At 29.1% G+C, this 21879-nt stretch overlaps 5 protein-coding genes across 5 annotated transcripts; 2 read left to right on the forward strand and 3 right to left on the reverse strand.

The window, feature by feature from the left end:
* Nucleotides 1-2833: 2833 nt before the first annotated feature.
* Nucleotides 2834-3908, reverse strand: HELRODRAFT_155584 (hypothetical protein; the record flags this gene model as incomplete). The annotated part of the gene is made up of 2 exons (XM_009011037.1): nt 2834-2964; nt 3698-3908. The coding sequence occupies 2 exons, from the start codon at nt 3906-3908 to the stop codon at nt 2834-2836; spliced, it is 342 nt and encodes a 113-aa protein (XP_009009285.1).
* Nucleotides 3909-5190: 1282 nt separating this feature from the next.
* HELRODRAFT_63562 (hypothetical protein) lies at nt 5191-5957 on the forward strand (the record flags this gene model as incomplete). Its single annotated transcript, XM_009011038.1, has 3 exons — nt 5191-5325; nt 5405-5469; nt 5840-5957. Coding segments are annotated over 3 exons (318 nt in total), but the record flags the coding sequence as incomplete, so codon positions are not given.
* Nucleotides 5958-6452: 495 nt separating this feature from the next.
* HELRODRAFT_62606 (hypothetical protein) lies at nt 6453-7546 on the reverse strand (the record flags this gene model as incomplete). Its single annotated transcript, XM_009011039.1, has 3 exons — nt 6453-6598; nt 6684-7134; nt 7295-7546. Coding segments are annotated over 3 exons (849 nt in total), but the record flags the coding sequence as incomplete, so codon positions are not given.
* A 316-nt stretch (nt 7547-7862) lies between these two features.
* HELRODRAFT_127967 (hypothetical protein) lies at nt 7863-8024 on the reverse strand (the record flags this gene model as incomplete). The annotated part of the gene is made up of 1 exon (XM_009011040.1): nt 7863-8024. A coding segment is annotated over one exon (162 nt), but the record flags the coding sequence as incomplete, so codon positions are not given.
* A 10548-nt stretch (nt 8025-18572) lies between these two features.
* Nucleotides 18573-21150, forward strand: HELRODRAFT_143881 (hypothetical protein; the record flags this gene model as incomplete). The annotated part of the gene is made up of 5 exons (XM_009011041.1): nt 18573-18734; nt 19512-19632; nt 19812-19882; nt 20798-20924; nt 21032-21150. Coding segments are annotated over 5 exons (600 nt in total), but the record flags the coding sequence as incomplete, so codon positions are not given.
* Nucleotides 21151-21879: the final 729 nt, after the last annotated feature.

A 21879-nucleotide genomic window follows, 5' to 3' on the forward strand; every position in this document is an offset into this window, starting at 1 on the left:
TGAATTTACCTTATCTTTACCTTATAGATATTTAACTTCAGTTATATATATATATATATATATATATATATATATGACAATATGTGAATTGTGTGAATGTAGAATTTCATTTGTTTATTTAAAGGTATGTTTCTCTGAAACTTCTTACAAATATTCCATGCATTTATTGGAAATAATATTGCTAGCGGACTAATATATACATCATTATTATGATAACCACAAATTAACAACGTTAACAATAATATAATTTAATATAGTATAGTATAATATAATATAATTTAATAATGTAAAATAATAATTATGTTTCACCGAAAAGTGTTTGCTAGCGCGTGAACATGTTGGTTCAATTTATTTTAAGAACAACGTGTAGATTTGAGTAGACGATATTAAAATTTAATTAAAGATTTAATTAAAGATTAATAATAAGAAATAGTCCTATAATAGCCTATTAAAAAGTGTTTTAAAAAATCGAAACAATCTAACAAGCATTAAGCTGGAGCTAAAAAATTGGCTATGTGTAGTCCATATTTGGATAACATTTTCATTCCTAACCACAAGCATGCATAATGCTTTGAAAACATTAGGGGGACTAGAAAATACTTTATTACTACTAATAAAAAATAAATAATACTTATATTAATATATTGCATGCTGACGTGCTGGAATTTTTGTCTTTGTATATCTCACACGTATATCTTTAAATTATTTTCATATTTTTAGTTTAAATTAATTTTGTATAGAGGATATAAACTATTTTGAAGTTAAACTTAGTAATCTTTTGTAATAATACTAATTTTTTTTGGTTTTGAAGGAGACTGTATTTGAAACTAGATGAGCAACTGGGTGGACTTAAATGATATGTAACCTTCCAAAGGTATTCGAGTGAAATCACGAACAAAAGTCAAATGTAGTTTTTTTTCTAATTATTATACAGTTTGCTGAATTCTAACCCAAAAAGCCTAACTATCATCTTTCTGTTCCATCATCTCCACCATGGAAACAATCGACATTACCTTATAACCTTTCGGCCTGATTTATGTGCCATTTCCGTCGTATCAACAGTGCAACTCCATCAGAGGTGCCCATTGTATCGACTCACCCTAAACTTTGAAATCATATATTCTAAATATATATATATATATCTATCTATATATATATATATATTTATTTATTTATTTATATACTTAAGTTTACATATAAGTTTGAACTTGAACAATTTCAAGACATGAAACATCGAAAAGACTCTCCAAAGCAATTTCTTTACCGCGCATTTACCATTTCCCAACATTCAAAAAACTTTCAACAGAATCTTTTCTAGCAAAACGTGCATTGACTTCCTACAGACGGAGCGCCAACTATAATCAGCCTAACAACTTCAGCAGGTCACTCGTTTGAGGTCATAATTATTGACCGTGGCCGGACACATGAACCAACCTTCACCTAATGAATTCTCACCCTTCATGTTAAAAAATGTAAAAGCTCAATTTGAAAACAAGTTCAGAAATCAATCCTGTTAACAGTGACACTATAAATATACATATATTAAAAAATAAGTGTTTAAAATACTCTTAAAAATACAGATAACTTAAGGGATCGCATACAACACTTTGACGTAACTTTGAATGGATGGTATAGATACAACATTCAATGAAAGACACAACAAACCTCAATATACCTCAATTTACTGCATTAATTTTTTTTTCTTGCATGTATGAATGTTTGACAGCCAACAAACACTACGAAACAAATGAAATGATCTAAGTTCGAACGGTGATGAACATGAAACATGTTCATCCGTTGACATGATATTGTATTTCCTTGATTGGCCGATTATTTTGATGATTCAAACATTCTAATTTTGCTCATTTTAATTAATAATGAATATTCACATTTACATATATTTTTGAAATTGCTATGTTGGTTGTTCTGCTTACAGCTCATCTATTTATTTTTTTCCATCACTCAAGTTAAAAATAACAATCTTTCTCTATTTTTATATCAACGAATTATCATTTAATGAAATTATCTAAATGGCACGATACTTATATATATATACATACATATTATATACATATTATGGGCATATACACATATACATGGATGTGCAGCAGAAATATATATTCTGCAGGCACCCCCAAATGGAGGATTGTCGTATTTTCCAAAAATTTATTGATGCTAACGTAAATGAATGGAAAATGAATAAAGTGCCACGTTTGCTTAAAAAATTTAATTAGGATATATTTTTCGTATTTATCTGTTTTTTGATTTTACTAATGATTTTACGAGATTACTATGTAAGCATTCATTCTGAAAGACCGAGAGTTCATTATAGTTAATCCTAATTTCATTTTAGTTAATTTTTCTTGATGTTTTGCAGGGTTGTTAATGAAAATAGCCATTTACAATATCATGTATCAAGATTATAAACATTTCCTATGAGAAATTAAGTGTATTTTAAACTTTTATTTATAAATTAAAGTTTTAATTCGATTTTCAAAATTTTGGACGCTTTTTATATTATATAAATTCGTTAGTCATAGCTTATCAAAAGAAATATTTTTGATTTTTTTAAATATTTTGAAAAAAAAATTAAACAAAATCTGTTTTTCTTTTTTTCAAAACACCAAAACAAATACAACTAAAGTAATGTAAATAAAACAAACACAACTAAAAATCATTTCTTCATAAATATGATGGGAATAACCTGTGAAAAAATTTAAAAAGATTACTGTAGATAAATTAAACTTATTTGATTGCTTAATTGACAATAATGGACGCTTATGAAATTTTTTTCAATTGAGAAAAAAAATAGAATTGGACCTCTGCGAGTGATTCAACCTATGAAATTTATAACAACCAGATGTAATATGACGTGTGCAAATATAAAATCAGCAAAGGCTCTTTCTGGACTCAAGCCATGAAATACATCTTTATTGACTGGGTTGACTTGTACTCTTAAGCAAACTAAAAAATAAAAAAAATATTTTTACATCATTGATTCAGCTGATTCAGTTAACAAAATTCTCTTTCCACAAATACATTGATTGTTTTTGTGGCTATAAGCTCAATTTAGTTTTATGATCAAACACAATTAAAGATCAATTTATTTATCAATTTATATAATTATAAATGATCATTAACAATATACAGAATATGATATCTCAGTCTATAATCAAAATTTATAACATCCATTTTACTTGTTTTTTTCATACAACCATAATAAGTAAAAAATAATGAAGGAATCAGATTATTAAATTAACTCAATATAATAATGTTAGCAACATTAAGTGAATTATTAATAGCTTAATTAAGTTAAGATTACTGTATATTTTAATCAAAGAAAGATAAACATTATTATATTATTATTGAAAAAATGTCCAAGATATATATAATTAATTAATTAATTAATGTTTGCTGCTTAAAATCTTAAATGAAATGAAAGTTCATAAAAATAAGACCACTCCTAACTGGTTTGTCCATATTGACTACTTCAGTCAATGGTCAATTCCATGGCAGTAAAAATAAATGCTTAATTTAAATTTTAATTTTTAATATAACTAAAAATAAAATACTAATTTGTTTAAATTACAATACCAGGACTACACAAGTCACAAACGCATCTAAAAACGAAAATTATTAGAATAACAAACAAATGATGATAGCACTGAACTCTTAACAATAAAAACTAATAGCAGACCTGCCAACACAAACGATCCAACGCACGAAATGAATCCTGACAGGAAGGAATTGAATGGAAAGGTGCCCACCAAGCAACAGTACAAAAACTGAATGGCTCCAGTCAACAGAATGTACAGCAAATAAGCATCGACGATTTTTAATTTCTTGGATGTTGATAGAGAGTAATCATCATAAAAACGTTTTAACACCCCAGTTAATGTATCGGCCATTGTAAGTCGAGATAAATAACTAGAAAAACTTGAAAACGACTCAAACTTACGTGGCGACTTCGAAACAGCGGTGCAACTATTAAGCACAACGTTACCTTCTTGCGGTGTATCTAATAGTAATACTAACGTTTTTGCTAAAAATGCCGGTATTATTAAACTAGAATACATATAATTATAGAAGACATATATTATATATTGCTTGTTTAGTCATTGGCTGGTAACATATAATTATAGAAGACATATATTATATATTGTTTGTTCAGTCATTGGTTGGTAATATATATATATATATATATATATATATATAAATATATATATATATATATATATATATATATAAGGTCGATTCCCTGTTTTATTTTAATCAGATGGTCCCACCCCACCCTGTCAAATGTAAAAACATAGCCATGAACTTGAACTAAAGTGTTTAACATTTTTCATGGCTAGTATGCTGTTTACTTTTAAATTTTAAAAGTATAAAAGTTAAGTTTTGATTGTCTGGGTTTGGTTGTGATTAATTTTGACAGTCGTTCATTGATCTGAGAAAATATGTCGATGTATTACAGCTTGAATTAAAAATTAACAGCTAATAATCTTAACAGCTAATAATCTATCAATCTATCTATATAACATAAAGTTTTACTGGAATGATGTCAACTTCAATTTTCAGTTTTTTTTGCAAGATATCCAATGGATTTGCTCTCCCATCGGTTTCTTAAGTTTCTTTTCTTTATTTTTATGACCATTTTTTTAATTAATTTTTAATATTAATCATAATTTATATATATATATTTACAATATTCTATTTTATTGAATGTTTGCCAAACATTAGGAAGAATTTATTTATAGAATATTGTAAAAATTATGGTCTATTACCAACATATATATTCATATTGTATTATATAAATTTTTTTATAGTTTAATTTTAAATCAAGTTTGTGTTTGAGTTAATTTTTTTCATTTGATTAAATATTTGTTAATGTTATATAAATTATTTATAAATATATATTTAAAATATAAAAATATAAACTAATAAAATAAATAACTAGACACTTGAAGCTTTAACTTGAGTTTTAAACAGCAACTTATTAATTATAATTTTTATTATATATATTATATATTACTGTAATTAATGACTATCACTATACTATACAAAACTTATCCTAAACCTAAACTATTTTTATAAAGTATTGAACTCAAAAAATTTTTGTACTTTTTTAGTTTTTTAATTTTCATTGTTGTGTCATTCACAATCTTATAAAATCTTTAGTTCCAAAAAGTTCAAGTAAGAACTCGGTACATAAATTGGGCAATGAGACGTGATGTGAAGAGAAGAGCACTGGCAACCGAATATGCACCACTGAGGATGAGATTGGTGGCTTTGAAAAGAGCAAAGATGTTACCAGAAGAGATAAGAGTTAGTTTTTAAATTTTCTATCATGATCAGTCTTCTTTATGAACTTTTTTTGAATTCATTAATGATTAATGTTTTACAGTCACATGCTTCACAAGAACTCACAATATTGCCTAGAGATTCCTGTCCTAACAGAACAGTCAACAGGTAATCTTTTTCTATAACTTTGCTTAAAAAGTGGAAAACGTTACAAATGATACATATCTAAGTTTGTTTTGTAAAAATCATTAAATTGTAAAGGAAAATTTAGAATAAAGTAGTCTCGGTCTACAATTGTTTATTTTTGCTTTTTAAATGTTGTTAAAAAAGTCAGAAACACGATACTTTTACTCCTTGAGCTAACTCATCAACCATATACTTAAGCAGTTTAAGGTGTCATGTCTGAATGTGCTTATAGGTTAGAAATAATATTAATTTAGTGTACATTCACAAAACATTTTACTTGCTTTCATATTCATATGAAATCTCACCAGATAAAATAATGATGAATTGTAATAAAACGTTGTCACTCATGCAGATGCGTGCTAACATCTCGACCAAGAGGAGTTGTTCAAACACATAGATTAAGCAGAATAATGTGGAGGCTCCTGGCAGATTACAACAAACTTTCTGGCGTCATCAGGGCAAAATGGTGACAAGAAACAAACAAAAATTTACTGAATTGACATTTAGAAAAAAAATGATCAAAAATGTATTTCATCTTTATCTTTAAACACATGAAAATATAAAATTTATAAAAATCAACAAACAACTACCATATGACTAATTATGAAAAATTATTTTATGTGTAATAAAATCACATGTTTTAAAAAAAGATCATGTTCGTGACAATTTTCAACAAATTAAAACTAGAGATAACAAAATGAATACGAACAAAACTTGTTAAAAATTGCACAATAACAATTTCAATGAAATAATGAATAAAGTCTGTCAGAGAACTCTTATGCATCAACAACCTTATATATTGTATGGAATGAAACAACAGCTCTAGATAAAAACTCTAAATGAGACAGGGAAATGTTTCTTATTTTCTTCTTGCATGATGAATTATTAAAGTTAAAAGAACAAAATTGGTTTGAAATTATAAAAAAAATAAATGGGAAGGATTAACAAATAAAAAGTTCCAGTATTCATGACGCTTGCTGACTAGTACATTTGATGTAATCAATCATTTTTTTGGGTAGTGGTAAGTTGTTGACATGTTCCAGCGATATGCAATCCCTTAGACTCCATCTAATGGCTTGGCGACTCAAACACTGCAAGCTTAATGGTTCCACTGAATTATGGATATGTCAATGTATTTTGTTAATTCATCATTTAATTTTTTATTAAAATGTAGTATGCATTAAAGTGAATCTTACTTTCCATTCCACCAATATATTTCATCGATATTTCACAGTGGCCCCAGACGGCATTCACTACAGGATAAAGAATAAGACCCTTCAAGCCTGTAAATGCCACACCTAAATATACGTTGGAAGCCATGAAACTTAAAGTTCCTTCATCCATATCAAGAATCACTAAAAATTTATCAGGCACTACTACGATATCACCTTCGACAAAACCAGGAAATTGAGGGTAGATTTTGTTAAATTCTGAAACGTTTCCGTTTCTTCTTGATTGCTCATTATAACAGAGACGATTTCTTGATAAGTCCCAGCCCCAAGATTTTTCATCATTACCAACCAATGAACTGTACCCTGGTGCCTGAAGAACTGCATCCCCTGTTGCCACCCCAATGACAGCATGTGTTCCTCTGTGTCTTGCATTCCAATATATTTCCCAGACATGTATGCCTCTAGTGTAACCTACCTTTGATTTTATTAAAATTAAATAAGGGAAAACATTGATTAAAAAATAAATAGAAAAATATGATGAATATTATATCTAAAAATTTTTTAATCAGTTGAAGACTTCATGTTAAAAGAAACATTTAGTAATTTCAATTTAAAAGAACAGTTAACAGAATTACTTTTCCTCGAATGCAATCAGTACTTTGAGCAACAGGGTGTCTGTGAACGGTCAGCATATCATCGTCCTTTATGAATAAATTTGTGGATTTGTCGAGAGGGTTCCATGCGTGTCGCACCTGCACATCAAAATCGGCGTGCGGTCTCTCCAACAGCACATCTAAACGAGCTGGCCGACTCAAATTGTTCGAAAAAAATGAAGTTGGATTTATAAAAACTGTTTTTGGTGAGCCCGATATTTTTTGGCCCATGTCATAGCAACCTTTTAATATTTAATCTCTTTTCAGTCAACTTATCATATTTTAATTTATCCGTATTTTTTTAGTGTAAAATCATTCGGAAACGTTTTTGAATATCTTTTGTGTAGTATTTAATTATAAAATTTTGTTTAAAAGTGATTCAGAATACTAAGCACTTTCATTTCTAATTTTTTTAATAGAATAAAAGAAACTATTTAACAATTTTAAAAATCAATGTTTAAAAAATATTCAAAAAGTCTTATATTTATAATAATTTTCGTACAATACTTTATAAAAATTTTTTCGCAAGATCAGCTGCTGCGTAAAACTCCGAACTATTCAAAGTGTTGAACATCGAATGATGAACAGTGTTTGAAGAGACAGACTGGAGTGGCGATTTGTTTCCTGCTTTTGTTAGCTTTTTTGATTTTGCTCTTCTGTTTTGAAACCAGTTTCGTACTCTTTCCTCGCTTAACTTTAATTCTCGACTCAGTTGACAGATTGCATCTCTTCCAGGATATCCAGCACACCTAATAAATGTCAGCTCCATCTTCTCCAATTCGTAATCTTTATATATTCTTCGGTTCCTTCTATCACTATTTTTCTTTGCATTGCCAGTGTTTGGGGATGTTTTCTCGTTTTCAACATCCAAATTCCACGTTTCTTTGGCTGATACGTCAGAAATTGTGGGTGATATCTCAAGTTCACGTTTGTCAAAAGCTGGGTCTGGTAATGTTGGCGAAACACACATCTTTTTCTGTTTCATTTTGCAACAGTTTGAGCTGTGAAACATTTTATCGTTCGAAGTGCTATAAGAATTTCTGGAAATGTAATCAATTCTGTGCGATACCTTTTCAGTTTCACTCAAATTTTTTGGTGGAGTAGAAGATGAAGAATGTTTAAAATCATTTCGATAAATATTTTTTAATTCGTTGTAATGGTTTGACACAAAAAAACTATCGTATCGATGTTGATTAATTGAAAAAAATTCGTAGGACATGTTCAATACTTTCGGTAGAACTGCGCTGGCCTGCTGCGTGATCCATGAAATTTTCTCGTCTCTGCTGTTCTCGTTTGGTAGATTGCAACGTAGGTCAGCTTGCAGTTGAAGATTTTTTGGATGGCTGCCTAATCTTGGATCACATATTTTAGGCCACGAAATTGGTTTTGGTATTTTACATCCTTCATCTGATTCACAAAGCAACGATAAATCGGCAGCAATGTTTTGAAAAGAATCATTCCTACACAATTCATCAACACTATGAAAGTTTACTAAGTGCTTTTCTACCTTAATCATGATAAATTTATTTCTATCTTGCAAAAAAATTCATAAAATCCGAAAATGTTTGTTGTAAAATTTTAATATAATAATTGTATTACTGCTAAAAGAACGTTTTAAAATACCAATATAATAATTTTATTACTATTAAAAGAATTCGATAAAAACGTGATACAAATAAAGACTCAAGTCCTTTGTCAGCGAATAAATTGAAACTTCAGCATAAGATAAACTGCTTTATATAGAAGTTATTGATGGTTATAATGAATAGGGCAATAAATGTCTATTCATTCATCCATCCATACATTATTCACATTGTTGGCATGTCACCATTGCATAACTAACTTCCAATTAGGTCGATTGATTCGATTGATTGGTTGACTGAATGGCTACACAAACAACACCACAACTTGTTTGCTATTAGGTTCTAACTTAAAGAGCGAATTACCGATTGTTTGACTAAATTCCAATTTCTATTGTTTGCAGAACAAATGGATGAAGACGATTAATTAATGGAATGTCTTGACGCTGTTGTGATAGGTGTGTGTGTGACGTGCGTGTGTGTGTGACGTGTGTGTGTGTGTGTGTTTTTAGATGTATAATTTGTTTCTATTTTAACTCCAAAATTGAAATTCACGATTTTATAAACACACAGTTCATTCTCATCTTACAAGTTAACATTAGTCGTAAAGTTAGAAATGGGATAATATTTTATTTGAATAAACGAGTAAGGTGTAAATTACTAAACAGCTGCTAACTTGACATCTTGATGATGGTAGATAGGGGTTTTATAATTGCTAACAAACAGCAAGCCTGGTGTTATGAGTGACAAAATAAATTGTTGTTGTCAATCAAAACAATAGGGGCGATATATTTCCTAGTTTAACGACTTCAATATTTTAATTATTTATCTATATGTGTATGTATGTATTAATTATTTATTTTACATGTACGATCCTATTTATTTCCTCTATTCAAGCATTTTTGCTATCAAATTTATTTAATTTCGATCATTTCGACAAATATATATATATATATATATATATATATATATATATATATAAAACATATATATATATATAACATATAGTTATAACATATATATAACATATATATATATAACATATATATAACATATATATATAACATTTTCAATTGGCTTCTCTTAATTGCAGAAACAATTATTTAAACTCATTTGATGTTTAAAACAATCGCAACTAACCCAACGAAATGTATTGTCGGCTTTAGACTTCATAAAATGTTTGTTATACTGTTACGCAATTAATTTTGACATTATCCGTAAGCAGATTAATAAATTGATGTTATAAAAATGAACGAAAGGATGTTACTTATAAATGATGTGTACTTTGTTGTGTTACACAATGATGTTGTGCAAGTCGTATGCATTACGCCGTTTGAAGCACTAAAGTGGATCGCTGTGCAAATATTGTTGTGTGCAATTAATACTGACACAAGAGATCTTAAACCCGCTGAAGTTGACATTTAAGCAAATGCGAAGAAGACGTGTGTGCGCCTACACTTCAATGTAAAAAATATCGAATTAAATGCACCTATACAAAAGTTGTTTGTTTTGTTAAGGATTTACTATAGCTAATATATGCTCGCCTTGTTAGATATAACAGATTAAAAATTTAAAACAAATGAACATCTTTTACAAACAGGGTCCGGTTTAGAGGTCTAGTCTGGAGGCCGTGCAGCAACAAAGGACTTGAGACCTCTATGAAAAGAAACAACCTTTTCAGTTAAGTCAAAATGGATGTTATATCGAAACGCACACACACACATCCAAGTACACAGACAGACGGACACTCATAACGCCTATAAAATATAGAAAATATTCTCTTCCTCAATTTCTTCACATTTATATAGACCCACACATAATGACACACACATACGTGTAGTATGTTTTATTAATTTTTTAGTGATTAGAAACTTTCATGCCATAAGCACAAATATTGGAATTAGCAGAATTAACAATGCTAGCCACAATTATTAGCACTAACAAACACACACGCAATATGTATAAATATATATATATATATATATATATATATAATTTTAAAATATCGCTAAATTTTCAGCTTTGATCAGTTCATCTGAAAATGCAGTGATATTTCTTAACAGTCTACGACTGTCTCAACTCTAATGGTTTGATCTACTTATATATATAAACAGATTGAGCAAAAAATACAGATTTTTGTTTTGATTATTTGCAAAATTAAAAAGTATCTTTCTTTTTTAATACTCTAACAAATTCTAATTCCCATATGGTATGTAATTTCTGTTAGTAAAGTCACACCTGACTTTAATCACATTTCAACACGTCTGTTTACTCAAAACACAATGACAGCCGGTTTAATATTCACTCAGCAAAATGATTCCATTAGATAATTTTTAAAACAAAGTCTAAATAAATACTTTGACACTCATGCTTCATATCAGTTACAACCACAATTTAACACATTACATTCAGTTGGCAAACATTTTAAAAAATCCAAACATAATATAATAATGAAGTATCTACAATTTATTGAACACACTGAATAGGCAGCACTCGAAAGCACAGCATATGCCATTCGCAGTTTGATTGGTAGGGTTGATTTTTATCACCAAATTATATAGATAGGATATATTGCAACAATTGTGATTTCGTTGCGTAAGAATCTTGAAACCTAACATTGTTGTATGTCGTCTTGTGAATATTTTGTCGCAAGGTAATTAACCCTAATGATAATATTTACATTAATTAACTAACATATAATGGAAGTATGATAGGTTAGTTGCAATGACGTCAATTTAAAAAAAAAAACAATTTTTCAGCATCTCAATCACCATATTTTCAAAGTGGATTCTCAGTTCTTGCTATTGAATCAGTCATAACATCTGAAATGGTCACAATGTGTATCCACCTTTAAGTTAAATGAAAAGTGACGAAGATGGTCATTATGACGGATTTTTGTTGCCTTAAAAGTACATGCGCTATAGTTCGATTTCTAACCAAAATATTTCCAAACTATCGCTAACCACAATCGAAAAAATTATGAACGATCAAAATTTATTTATCAATTAGTTAAACTACTGCAAAAAAGAATAATAAATACTCATAATTAAAAAGAATTTAATTGAGCCTTACAATAAAACAAAGCGAATAAATTTTGATCACAAAATAAATATAATAAATAAATATCAAATATAATATTTGCAGGATAATACTTAGGATAAAATAAATGATGGAATGCTTTTGAGAGAGGAAGCAGATATGACGGCTGCGTCCACACAACCAATTTGGAAAATTTCCAAGCCGAGCCTAGCCGATCGGCTTCCAGCTTAAAGCCGAGCAGAATCAGCTTGGCTCAGCTTCGACTTAACATCATTACGTACACACACACACACACACACACACACACACACACACACACACACACACACACACACACACACATATATATATATATATATATATATATATATATATATTTCCAGGTCAACGTTCTGGTCGAGAACTATATTTTTATTCGTAAGAATAATTTGACGGGTTCAATGAAACTAAAACAAAAATTTGAATATCTGAATCTGAACATCAGGACTTTATTTCTAGCTAAACTATAATATAAAATACTATACTATACTAACTATAATATAAAACTATAATATAAAACTGTAATATAAAACTATAATACCAGCATGAACATCATATCTACAACTAAAATGGAAAGAAATTTTGCACTATTACTTTTTCGCGAGGGTGATTTCACAATATGGTAAATATGTTTTTCTGGATCTTCCATTACAGTTTAGACTTCACAAAAATCTACTGAATTGTTTGTTGCTTCTCCCATTTACTGTTTACCAATTAGAGAAATTGTCAAAAGCGCACTCAAGTTGAAATGCGATGTTGCTCGCTTACAAATATCACGAGTTTACCACACACCAATATTTTATGGTAAAAAAAGTTCTTCAACCATTTTTTATCATTTATATTTAAACATTTTTCAAGAATATAGTGATGAACACGAATCAGAAAACAAACTTACAAAAATATTACAGGTATTGAAATATATATTTGCATCTAAATAAGTGAATGCGTTTATTTAAAGATAAAATGAATATTACATATTACTTTCATTTAGATGTCGGGAATGTTCGTTTCTTAAGAGGTTCAAATTAAAATATCACATTTCTTGAAGCGAAATATTTGAATTCCAATAAAGAAACGATCATCGTCATAGTTCAAGGTAGATGCACATGAATCAATGTATATATATATGTATACAAATACATAATTGCATACACGTCTACACAAACGTTTTTTATTTGTACACACGTGTACAATTAACTATCTCGTTTACATGTATAAGTGTATACACAGATACGACTAGAAATTATCAAGTGACTCATGTGCATTTTATAGTTAGATATTTCTTAACAAACTCCTCACCCAACTTGCTGAACATCATTTTAAACAAACGAATGACGTGAAGTTTTAATGAATTAAACACAAAAAATAATCAAGTTGAAAGTGATAAACCATTTCATGTACTTGTAAATCACTAATGACGCATAGCTTACAGCTTTCTTTCTCGCTATAAAATGTTGAAACATTTCTACAAACAAAAGTGATTTTTGGATTTTAACACTTGTGGATGCCACCAAATTATTTGAAGTCAAATTAAAATAAAATTATGAAAAACAGCTGTACTTCATATTAAAATAATTTTTAGCCCACACATTTCATGTTTACCAATATTAAAACCCATATCCACATGCACATAGTATGCTTAATGTAATGTGAATATAAAATAAACATCAAACCTAAACACAAAATTGTTTAACTTCAAAAATATTCATCAAAAAGATATATTTTCCTAGCACAATGTAAATATATTAGAATAATAAATATCACGACACTATTAGGTTAGACATATACATTTAAATTAAATTAAATATACAGTTGGTAAAAACACAAAAATAAAGTGACAAAAATACATGACATAGATAATTTAATTATTGTTTTCTGATTCACGATATGGAAACATGTGGAAAGATGTTATTTAGTGCACATAGTAAATATCTTGAAAGGAGTAATGTTTACAGAAGGAAACACATCAGGTAAGCCATTCAACTCTTCTTCTTGGCTAGCGAGATTTCTCGCATTTTGTAGACACTGAACGAGGAAATGCCAAAACCCAAGAGTGATATGAGGGCGGCACCCAACGAGATGAGGTTGTCAGATGTCGATGTCGATTTGTTGAACAAATCAGGTTGATTAGTCTGGAACAATATAATAAATCACTCAAGCACATTTTAATAAAAATGTATTCAAAATTTCTTTACCTTACTAACATTTTATGTGATATATAAACAAATAAACACGTACGAAACCTCCCAGTAGCATTTGAAATAACAATTCAATGGCCTTATAATTTAAAACATCAAATTACTAAATAAATGAAACTGTAAAATGAATTTATAGATTTGAAAACTACTTACAAATTTGGGGATATAAAAAGTCAACTTGGCACCCGAACGGATAGCTGAGAACTTCATTTCTAAAAAGTCATAAATTTTAATTATTTTCAAAATAAAAAGAATGTTAATGCAGGAATGAAATAAATAAGAAATTTTTACAATTTCATAATAAAAATGAATTTAATTATCTTAAAATTTAAAAAAAAAATATTTTTAAGCCTTCATTAAAAAATTACATATAATTAATATTAAGTAAATATTTTAATATAAAATGTTATAAATATTTATATATCATAATAAATAATAAATTTAAAATAAAAATACTTCACATACTCTCTAACTTAAGTTTAAAATTACATTTAGAACTAAAAAATTATAAATATAAAAGCACTAAATAAAAGTTGATTTATAAAACATAAATATGTCGAAAACATTCGAAATAAGTGCTAAAATGTTAATAACATAATGAATGAAATGAAAAATAAGTAACACCCACGACCTTCTGGTTGTTTCAACTTTCTTTTTTTCAAGGAACAAAATCTCAGACCGATAAACCAAGGCTAGCGATGAGCAATTTAATTGAAATATCTGAAAATAAAAAATCAATATCGTACAAATAAATGATAAAAATAAATATAATACGTCGGAACGAATGAAAATAAATTTCGACGACCCACCTCCGGATCTTTCCAACAAGTGAAAATCGATCGAATGAACCGAGCCCTATATTAATAATTAGCGTTAAACTTCCTCCAAAGAAACGTATACAATAAGATTAAAGTATTTCCAATGTCTCCAGCACGAAACGAGGACAAAATATTTCTAATGTTTTCCGTTAATTATTGTCAGTTAACTACTAAATAGTTTAGCTTTATTAAAAGTAATTAATTGCTAGAAATACAATGGTTGAACATTTAACATATGCCTTTTCAAAATCCGGATGTAAAACGTCACTAGAGTTTTAAATTGACGAAGCTATTGCTAACTACGTATATTTATAACAATTCATGTTCGAATTTTTTAGTAAGAATGCACATTATAATGCACTACATATATATATATATATATATATATATATATATATATATATATATATATAATGATATGAATGAGAAGCTTCACGAACACGTTTTAAATGTGACTTCTGCAATTCACCTTAAGCTACAAAAATTTGAATAATTCGACCTCGGCATCGCTATATTATTATAACAAATGTAAGAAAAAATATAAAGTGCAATACAAATCTACATGACTGCACACATCTTCATGTTGCGTATGTGAAGTGGTTTTCGCACGAAATTTGATAAGAAATAAATTACGAGTTCTCTAGAGAACATGTACAGTCGTACGCATTACCCAGAAATCATTTACCGAGTATGCCTTTGTAGTACAAACATGTTTTATACCGAGATATATGATATTCAGACACAAATACTTTATAATCATTCTAGAAAACGTGACTTCTATCTTGTCAATGGAAATACTTAAGAAATTTACTGAATTTATTTATCTGTCATACGATCCTAAATTTTGTTTTGTCTTCAAACTGAGGGTTTGGTTGAAAGTTACGTCATGTTGTAGTATTTCAATGAGTAGTAAAATTTTTGAAAATTTGTGGCTTTAAGCGTACATCACCTTCTAGTGAACAGTCTTCCAAATATTTAATCGACTTATATAGGTAGGGTTAAAGTGGAGAATCAATATATAGTTTTCCAATTCGGGTTGGTAATTATGTAATCATTCTTTGTTGGATGTTCATTTGGGGTTTATTGATATTTATGAGGAGATTTGATGGCTCCTCTTTGAGTATGCATTGTGAGACGTCTTGATAGTAAAAAAAAGTATGATTATATCATTAACAAGTCGACGCCTTGAAACTAACATCAATAAAATTGAAGAACAAAGAAATGAGAACAACATAGATGAAGAATACGACGCCAACTCACTTTGCTAAAGACTAATTTTGCTTTGTTTAAAGAAATTTTATAAACCAAACCTGCAATTGCGACAAATTCAAAATGAGGCCTATCTGCATGATGAATTTGGATAGCAATAGTTTTATTTTATTATTAAGATGAACTTGAACAATAGTTCTAGTTTCAATAAATTTATATATATATATATATATCATCAAACTATTAAACTTTGTGAAAGACAGAATTTTGCTTTGCTTGGACACCGGGATGACGGTGCATTAGATCTCAAATAACTATCAGGGGAATTTCAGAGCGCTATTAAAATACAGTACTGAATGTACAAGATCCGCCATTGAATGTATATGTATTGTTATAACCGTGCTACCGAACGCACTAGATTCTAGCGTATTCTAGAATGTTCTAGTGACTGGAGCATTCTAGAGTATGCTAGAATCGGACCATCTAGAAGAATCTAGAAACGACGCTTGCGAAGAGTATATAAGCGCACGTCGCAAGAGGATTAGTGGAAATTCGTGATTTTGTAAATTCGTGACTCTGTGATTTTGTGAATAGCGATTCGGTGAATTATTAAAAGCAGTATTTGATTTGTTTGTTGACGTTGTCACAGCGATAGATTTTGAACAATTTAAAAGTTAATTGTTGTGTTAATTTGAATTTGCTAGAAATAAACGATTAGTTGATTTCTTCTGTAAATAAAGTTTAATAACTAATAACTGTTTGGAGTATTTTATTCAATCGAAGATTTGAGCCCGTCGTAAATCGGTTACGACAGCGAGTATTATAACAGTATTATACATATGTATTCGGTGGCGGATCTTGGGGTAAGGCCGGAGAGACCATCACCCAGTTGTGAGCAGTATATTTATTAAAAGAACTCAGCTTTTGCATAAAAACACCATTTTATATCAAAAAAAGTTCGCCAGCCTAATTTTGGCAACGCTACCACAAATCTTGGCCCCCTGTCCAAATTTGAAAAAAAATTAAACTTTTAAACATTTTTAAAATTTTGGCCCATCCCCATCAAAATTGTCTAGATCCGCCACTGTTTAGTAAGAATAGTTCACAGCATATCGTAATGACTGAATCAACCTTAGTAATAATAAACTAGAATGTGTAATGAAAAGAAAATTACGCTCAAATACTAATATATGTGGTTTTGTATCTATTTGTGTGTTTGTGTGTAATACGCTGATGCGTGTAATGTGGGTGCAAGAAAAAAAAATAGAAGCGATATACTTACGCGCCTACCCATTCAACTGCATTAGTGTTAGAAACTTCCTATATATCCTACCTACAATTAAAATTATGCCTATCCAACCTACCTATATAGCTACGTAATGTAATTGTGTGTGTGTGTGTGTGTGTGTGTGTGTGTGTGTGTGTGTGTGCGTGTGAGCATTCTTACTTAATATTAAATTACAGTGAAAAAAGAATAAAACGTATCCCAGCCAGGCGTGTATTCTTTTCCACTGAATGAACGAACGTAGCCTGACATCTTCCATGATGAACTCCTCTGGAAGCTTCAACCTGAATGAAATGAAAAATCTTATTTATTTAATTAATTTAAATGAAAATAGAGAAACGAGCCGCGGTGAAACCCGCCAGCCGGAAAAGCCAGCCAACTGGCAAAAAAGGAACCGCAAAGAAACCGTGAAACGAACCCCAGCAAGGCGTGCATTCTTTGCCACTGAATGAACGAACGCTGCGTGACATCACAACCATTCTGATCTTCCACGATGAACTCCTCTGGAAGCTTCAATCTGGATGAATGAACCTGAATGAACCTAAATGAATGGAAAAATCTTATTTATTTAATTAATTTAAATGAAAATAGAGAAACGCAAAGAAGCCGACCGGTCGGCAAAGAAAAGAACCTCAAAGAAAGGTGTCTATAAAGGATTTGAGCTCTATATAACTCTATATAACTATATATAATATATATAACTATATAACTCAACCCCCAACGATTTCGCAATGATATACCCATCCTATTTTGTAAATTTTATTTGATGTTTTTTAATTAGTCAAGTCACAATCATCATCATCATCGATATCGCAATGAAATCAAATTGAGAATTTTTTAAATCTTTGAAAAAAGTATCTTTATTCATTCTATGATACCATTTTGTTCAATAAGATACTGTTTCTAGATCTAGAATAAAGATTACGTAGATTAAAAGTTAATTATTTGAGTTTGCTTTTACTTTAAGCGGAAGTTGTTTTTGCCACGTTTGATCGTTTACTTTTCGTTCGCTCTGAGACCGTTCGATTCGTTTGGTTAGTTTGTACGGTTTCGTCTGCCACCATGGAGATCAGCATAGTTTTTAATTTATTAACTTGCTTGTTCTTATTACATTTTCTATCTGAAATTTCTTCAATTCAATTCAATCTTCCTGCTGGTCAAAAGAAATGTCTGAAGGAAGAGATTCACAAAGATGTCCTGGTCACTGGTGAATATTCAATTACAGCTGTTCCTGAACAGAAAGCCAGCTTAAAAGTCCGCATTTTTTCATTTTTTTATCGTTTCACATTATGTCAATTAAATTTATTCGTTTCTAACTTAAATTTGTTTGACATTTTTAATTTATATATTATGATTTTATTTTTATTTTATTTATTTTGCTAATTAGTTTTTGAAATGAAAGAAAATAAAAATGAAATCAGACAATCTAATTAGCATTTCTAGGTAATTCAGTAACTTTAGAATTTTTATAATGATTTTAAAAGTTTCAATTAAATCACAAATGTAATTTAACAAAACAAAATAAAAATATATGGTTTCTTTATCTTGTACTAAATTTTAGTAATTTTAATAAAAGGTCTGTCTTAGTTCAGTTTTAGTTAGACTTACCTTACTTAACTTAGTTAACTGACACAATACTTAATTATTATGTTCCTCCTTTTTTCTATTTAAAAACACTTTATAATTATAATTTATTTTAACATTGAATATTATATTTTATTCATTATTGTATATAATTAATGACCATTGTCTTTGTTTGCAGAAGTTTTTTTATAGTTCAAAAAAATTTTATAAATTTTTTTGCTGAAGTTAAAATTTAAATGAAATTAAAAGTTTTGCATGTCATGTGTGTGTGTGTGTGTGTGTGTGTGTGTGTGTGTGTGTGTGTGTGCGTGCATGTGTGGTTTTCAGTTTTTTGTATAAAATATTATAATATTTTATTATTAAAAATGGCAACCTATGGATTAGATATGTATCATATTTATTATTATTCTCTTAATGCACCTTTGTTTTTAACATTGACTTGGATAGGTTGTAGATTCTAAAGGTCATTTCCTATACAACAAAGAAGATGCAGAGAAGGGCAAGTTTGCCTTCACCACTGAGGAATTTGATATGTTTGAAATTTGCTTTGAAAGCCACGTTCCCCATGGTTCATCTTAATGATTTTTTTTCAGAATTACTTATTTTACTTCAGTAAACCGAGCATTGTATTTGCACATTTCCATGTTTTTTAGCCAATTGGCTCTTTTTTATTTTATGTTTTTTCCTAAAATATTAATGAGAATAAAATTCAGTATCTAACCTATTCTCTGATGGCATGTTTCTCAGGTGTTCATGGGTTGGATAGGGAAGTATCCCTCACAGTTAAAAGAGGTGTAGAAGCTAAAAATTATGCAGATGTTAGTTTTGTTTATTGTTATCATTTTATCATTGTTATTTCAGGTTCATTTGTTTAATTACAGCCTAGTAATAACCCATTTATAAAAGCAGACATTAAAAAGAACTAGCACACAAAAAAATTTAATCAACTGGCCATTACATATTTTTATAAAAGTTAGCTGTACTAAGTTTCAGCAGTTTGAACTAGTAGATGAGTGCATGTCTCTTAATATTCAGTTCAGGCATCTTCTAATCATTAAACTGTACCATGAACCACCCAATCTTTTTTATTCTGTTAAAAATTGTTTTAATTATTGTATTGAAAGTTAGGAAATATTAAAAAGATATTTTAATTTTCTAAGAAAATAAATTAAATAAAAATCTAATTGAAACGATGCTACTGGTAGAAAACAATTAAATTTTGGTAAGCATACACAAAAATTTTGAATCAAGCTACAGTTTGTCTAATTTAGTGGTGCTGTTTTTTAGACATTTATGTATTATTGTATGGCAAACCACAGATTCTTCATGATTGGACTGTATTATTAAATCTACTACTACTAGCAATAATTTCAGCTGTAAATTCTTTTAAAAGTGACTAGCAATAATTTCAGCTGTAAATTCTTTTAAAAGTGACAAAAATGACTTTTCATCTTGATTGCCAAAGCTAATTAAGAATTGCAAAACCCTTATTTACTGATGAAATGAAACCTATCATCAACATTCAACAAAATGCAGTTAACATTTTTCAAACAATGCACCTAATTGTCTATAGAAACTTTTATAATGCCACTACTTATAAGTAACTTTAGAATAAATGAACCAATATATATATATATATATATATATATATATATATATATATATATATATATATATATAATCAAATTTAATTTTTGCCAGGCTTTTTATTAACATTACAAAACATCATTTAGATTGCCAAAGCTGAAAAATTGAAACCTATGGAATTGGAATTGAAAAAGTTAGAAGATTTATCTGAAGCAATTGTTTCTGATTTTGCTCGGATGAAAGACAGAGAAGAGGAGATGAGAGATACTAATGGTCAGTGAAATGTTACATTTTGTTAATTTGTTATATTTAAAATTTGTATATATTTCTATCGTTTTTTAATTTCCACTTATTAACCATGATTCTTTTTTACAATTCAGAATCGACTCATTCAAGAGTCTTGTACTTCAGCCTCTTTTCCATGTCTTGTTTACTGGGTTTAGCAACTTGGCAGGTGCTATATCTCCGACGTTACTTTAAATCCAAGAAGCTGATTGAGTGAACAGTGCATGGTCCACCATATTATTTTCATCTTCATTATCGTTGATGTTGTTTTAAATTTAATTATTGTTTCATAATACCATTTTGTTAGCGTTGTTGAAATGAAGTTTTTATAGAATGATTTTGATGGGGTCTACAGATATGTAAAAATTTTGGTGCGTCAATTAGTTATTTATTTTGTTCCATATTTATAACATTATTATTGATGTGAATGTATGTCAGCATTAAAAGTGTATTTTTTTTACATATAACGTTAATTAATTATATTTACGGCGTTCTACTGTGTGAAGAAATCTATGTTAATTTAATCTTTTTTTGTTCCAATGATTGTTACAAATTTCTGTTTGTTAATAATGGCTAATAGGACGAATGGAACGCGACAAAAAGCTGACAGTGACAACTCACTGATTTTGTCCAGTAGCCCGATATTTGGGCTTTCGCCGCTAATACAGCCGTTCTTGTAGTTTTTTAAACGTTTCCGATTCGTGTCGTCCGTTGATGGTTTCGAATTGTACATACGGTTGAATTATAAAGATTTATCATCGATTATTTAGTGGCTATTATTGCCACTAAGTCCTCGTTTACAGTTTTTATATGAGTATTTTTGTTCGAAGCGAAATTTGAATCCATATTTTTTGTAAATTTGTCTAAAGCTTTATGTTAATATAAATTAGCAACAAATTTGTTCAAAAGTTTACTGTTCGATGATGCTTTGCACGATTGGCAA

The sequence above is a fragment of the Helobdella robusta genome (assembly GCF_000326865.2).
Source record: "Helobdella robusta unplaced genomic scaffold HELROscaffold_1, whole genome shotgun sequence".
NCBI classification, from domain to species: domain Eukaryota; kingdom Metazoa; phylum Annelida; class Clitellata; order Rhynchobdellida; family Glossiphoniidae; genus Helobdella; species Helobdella robusta.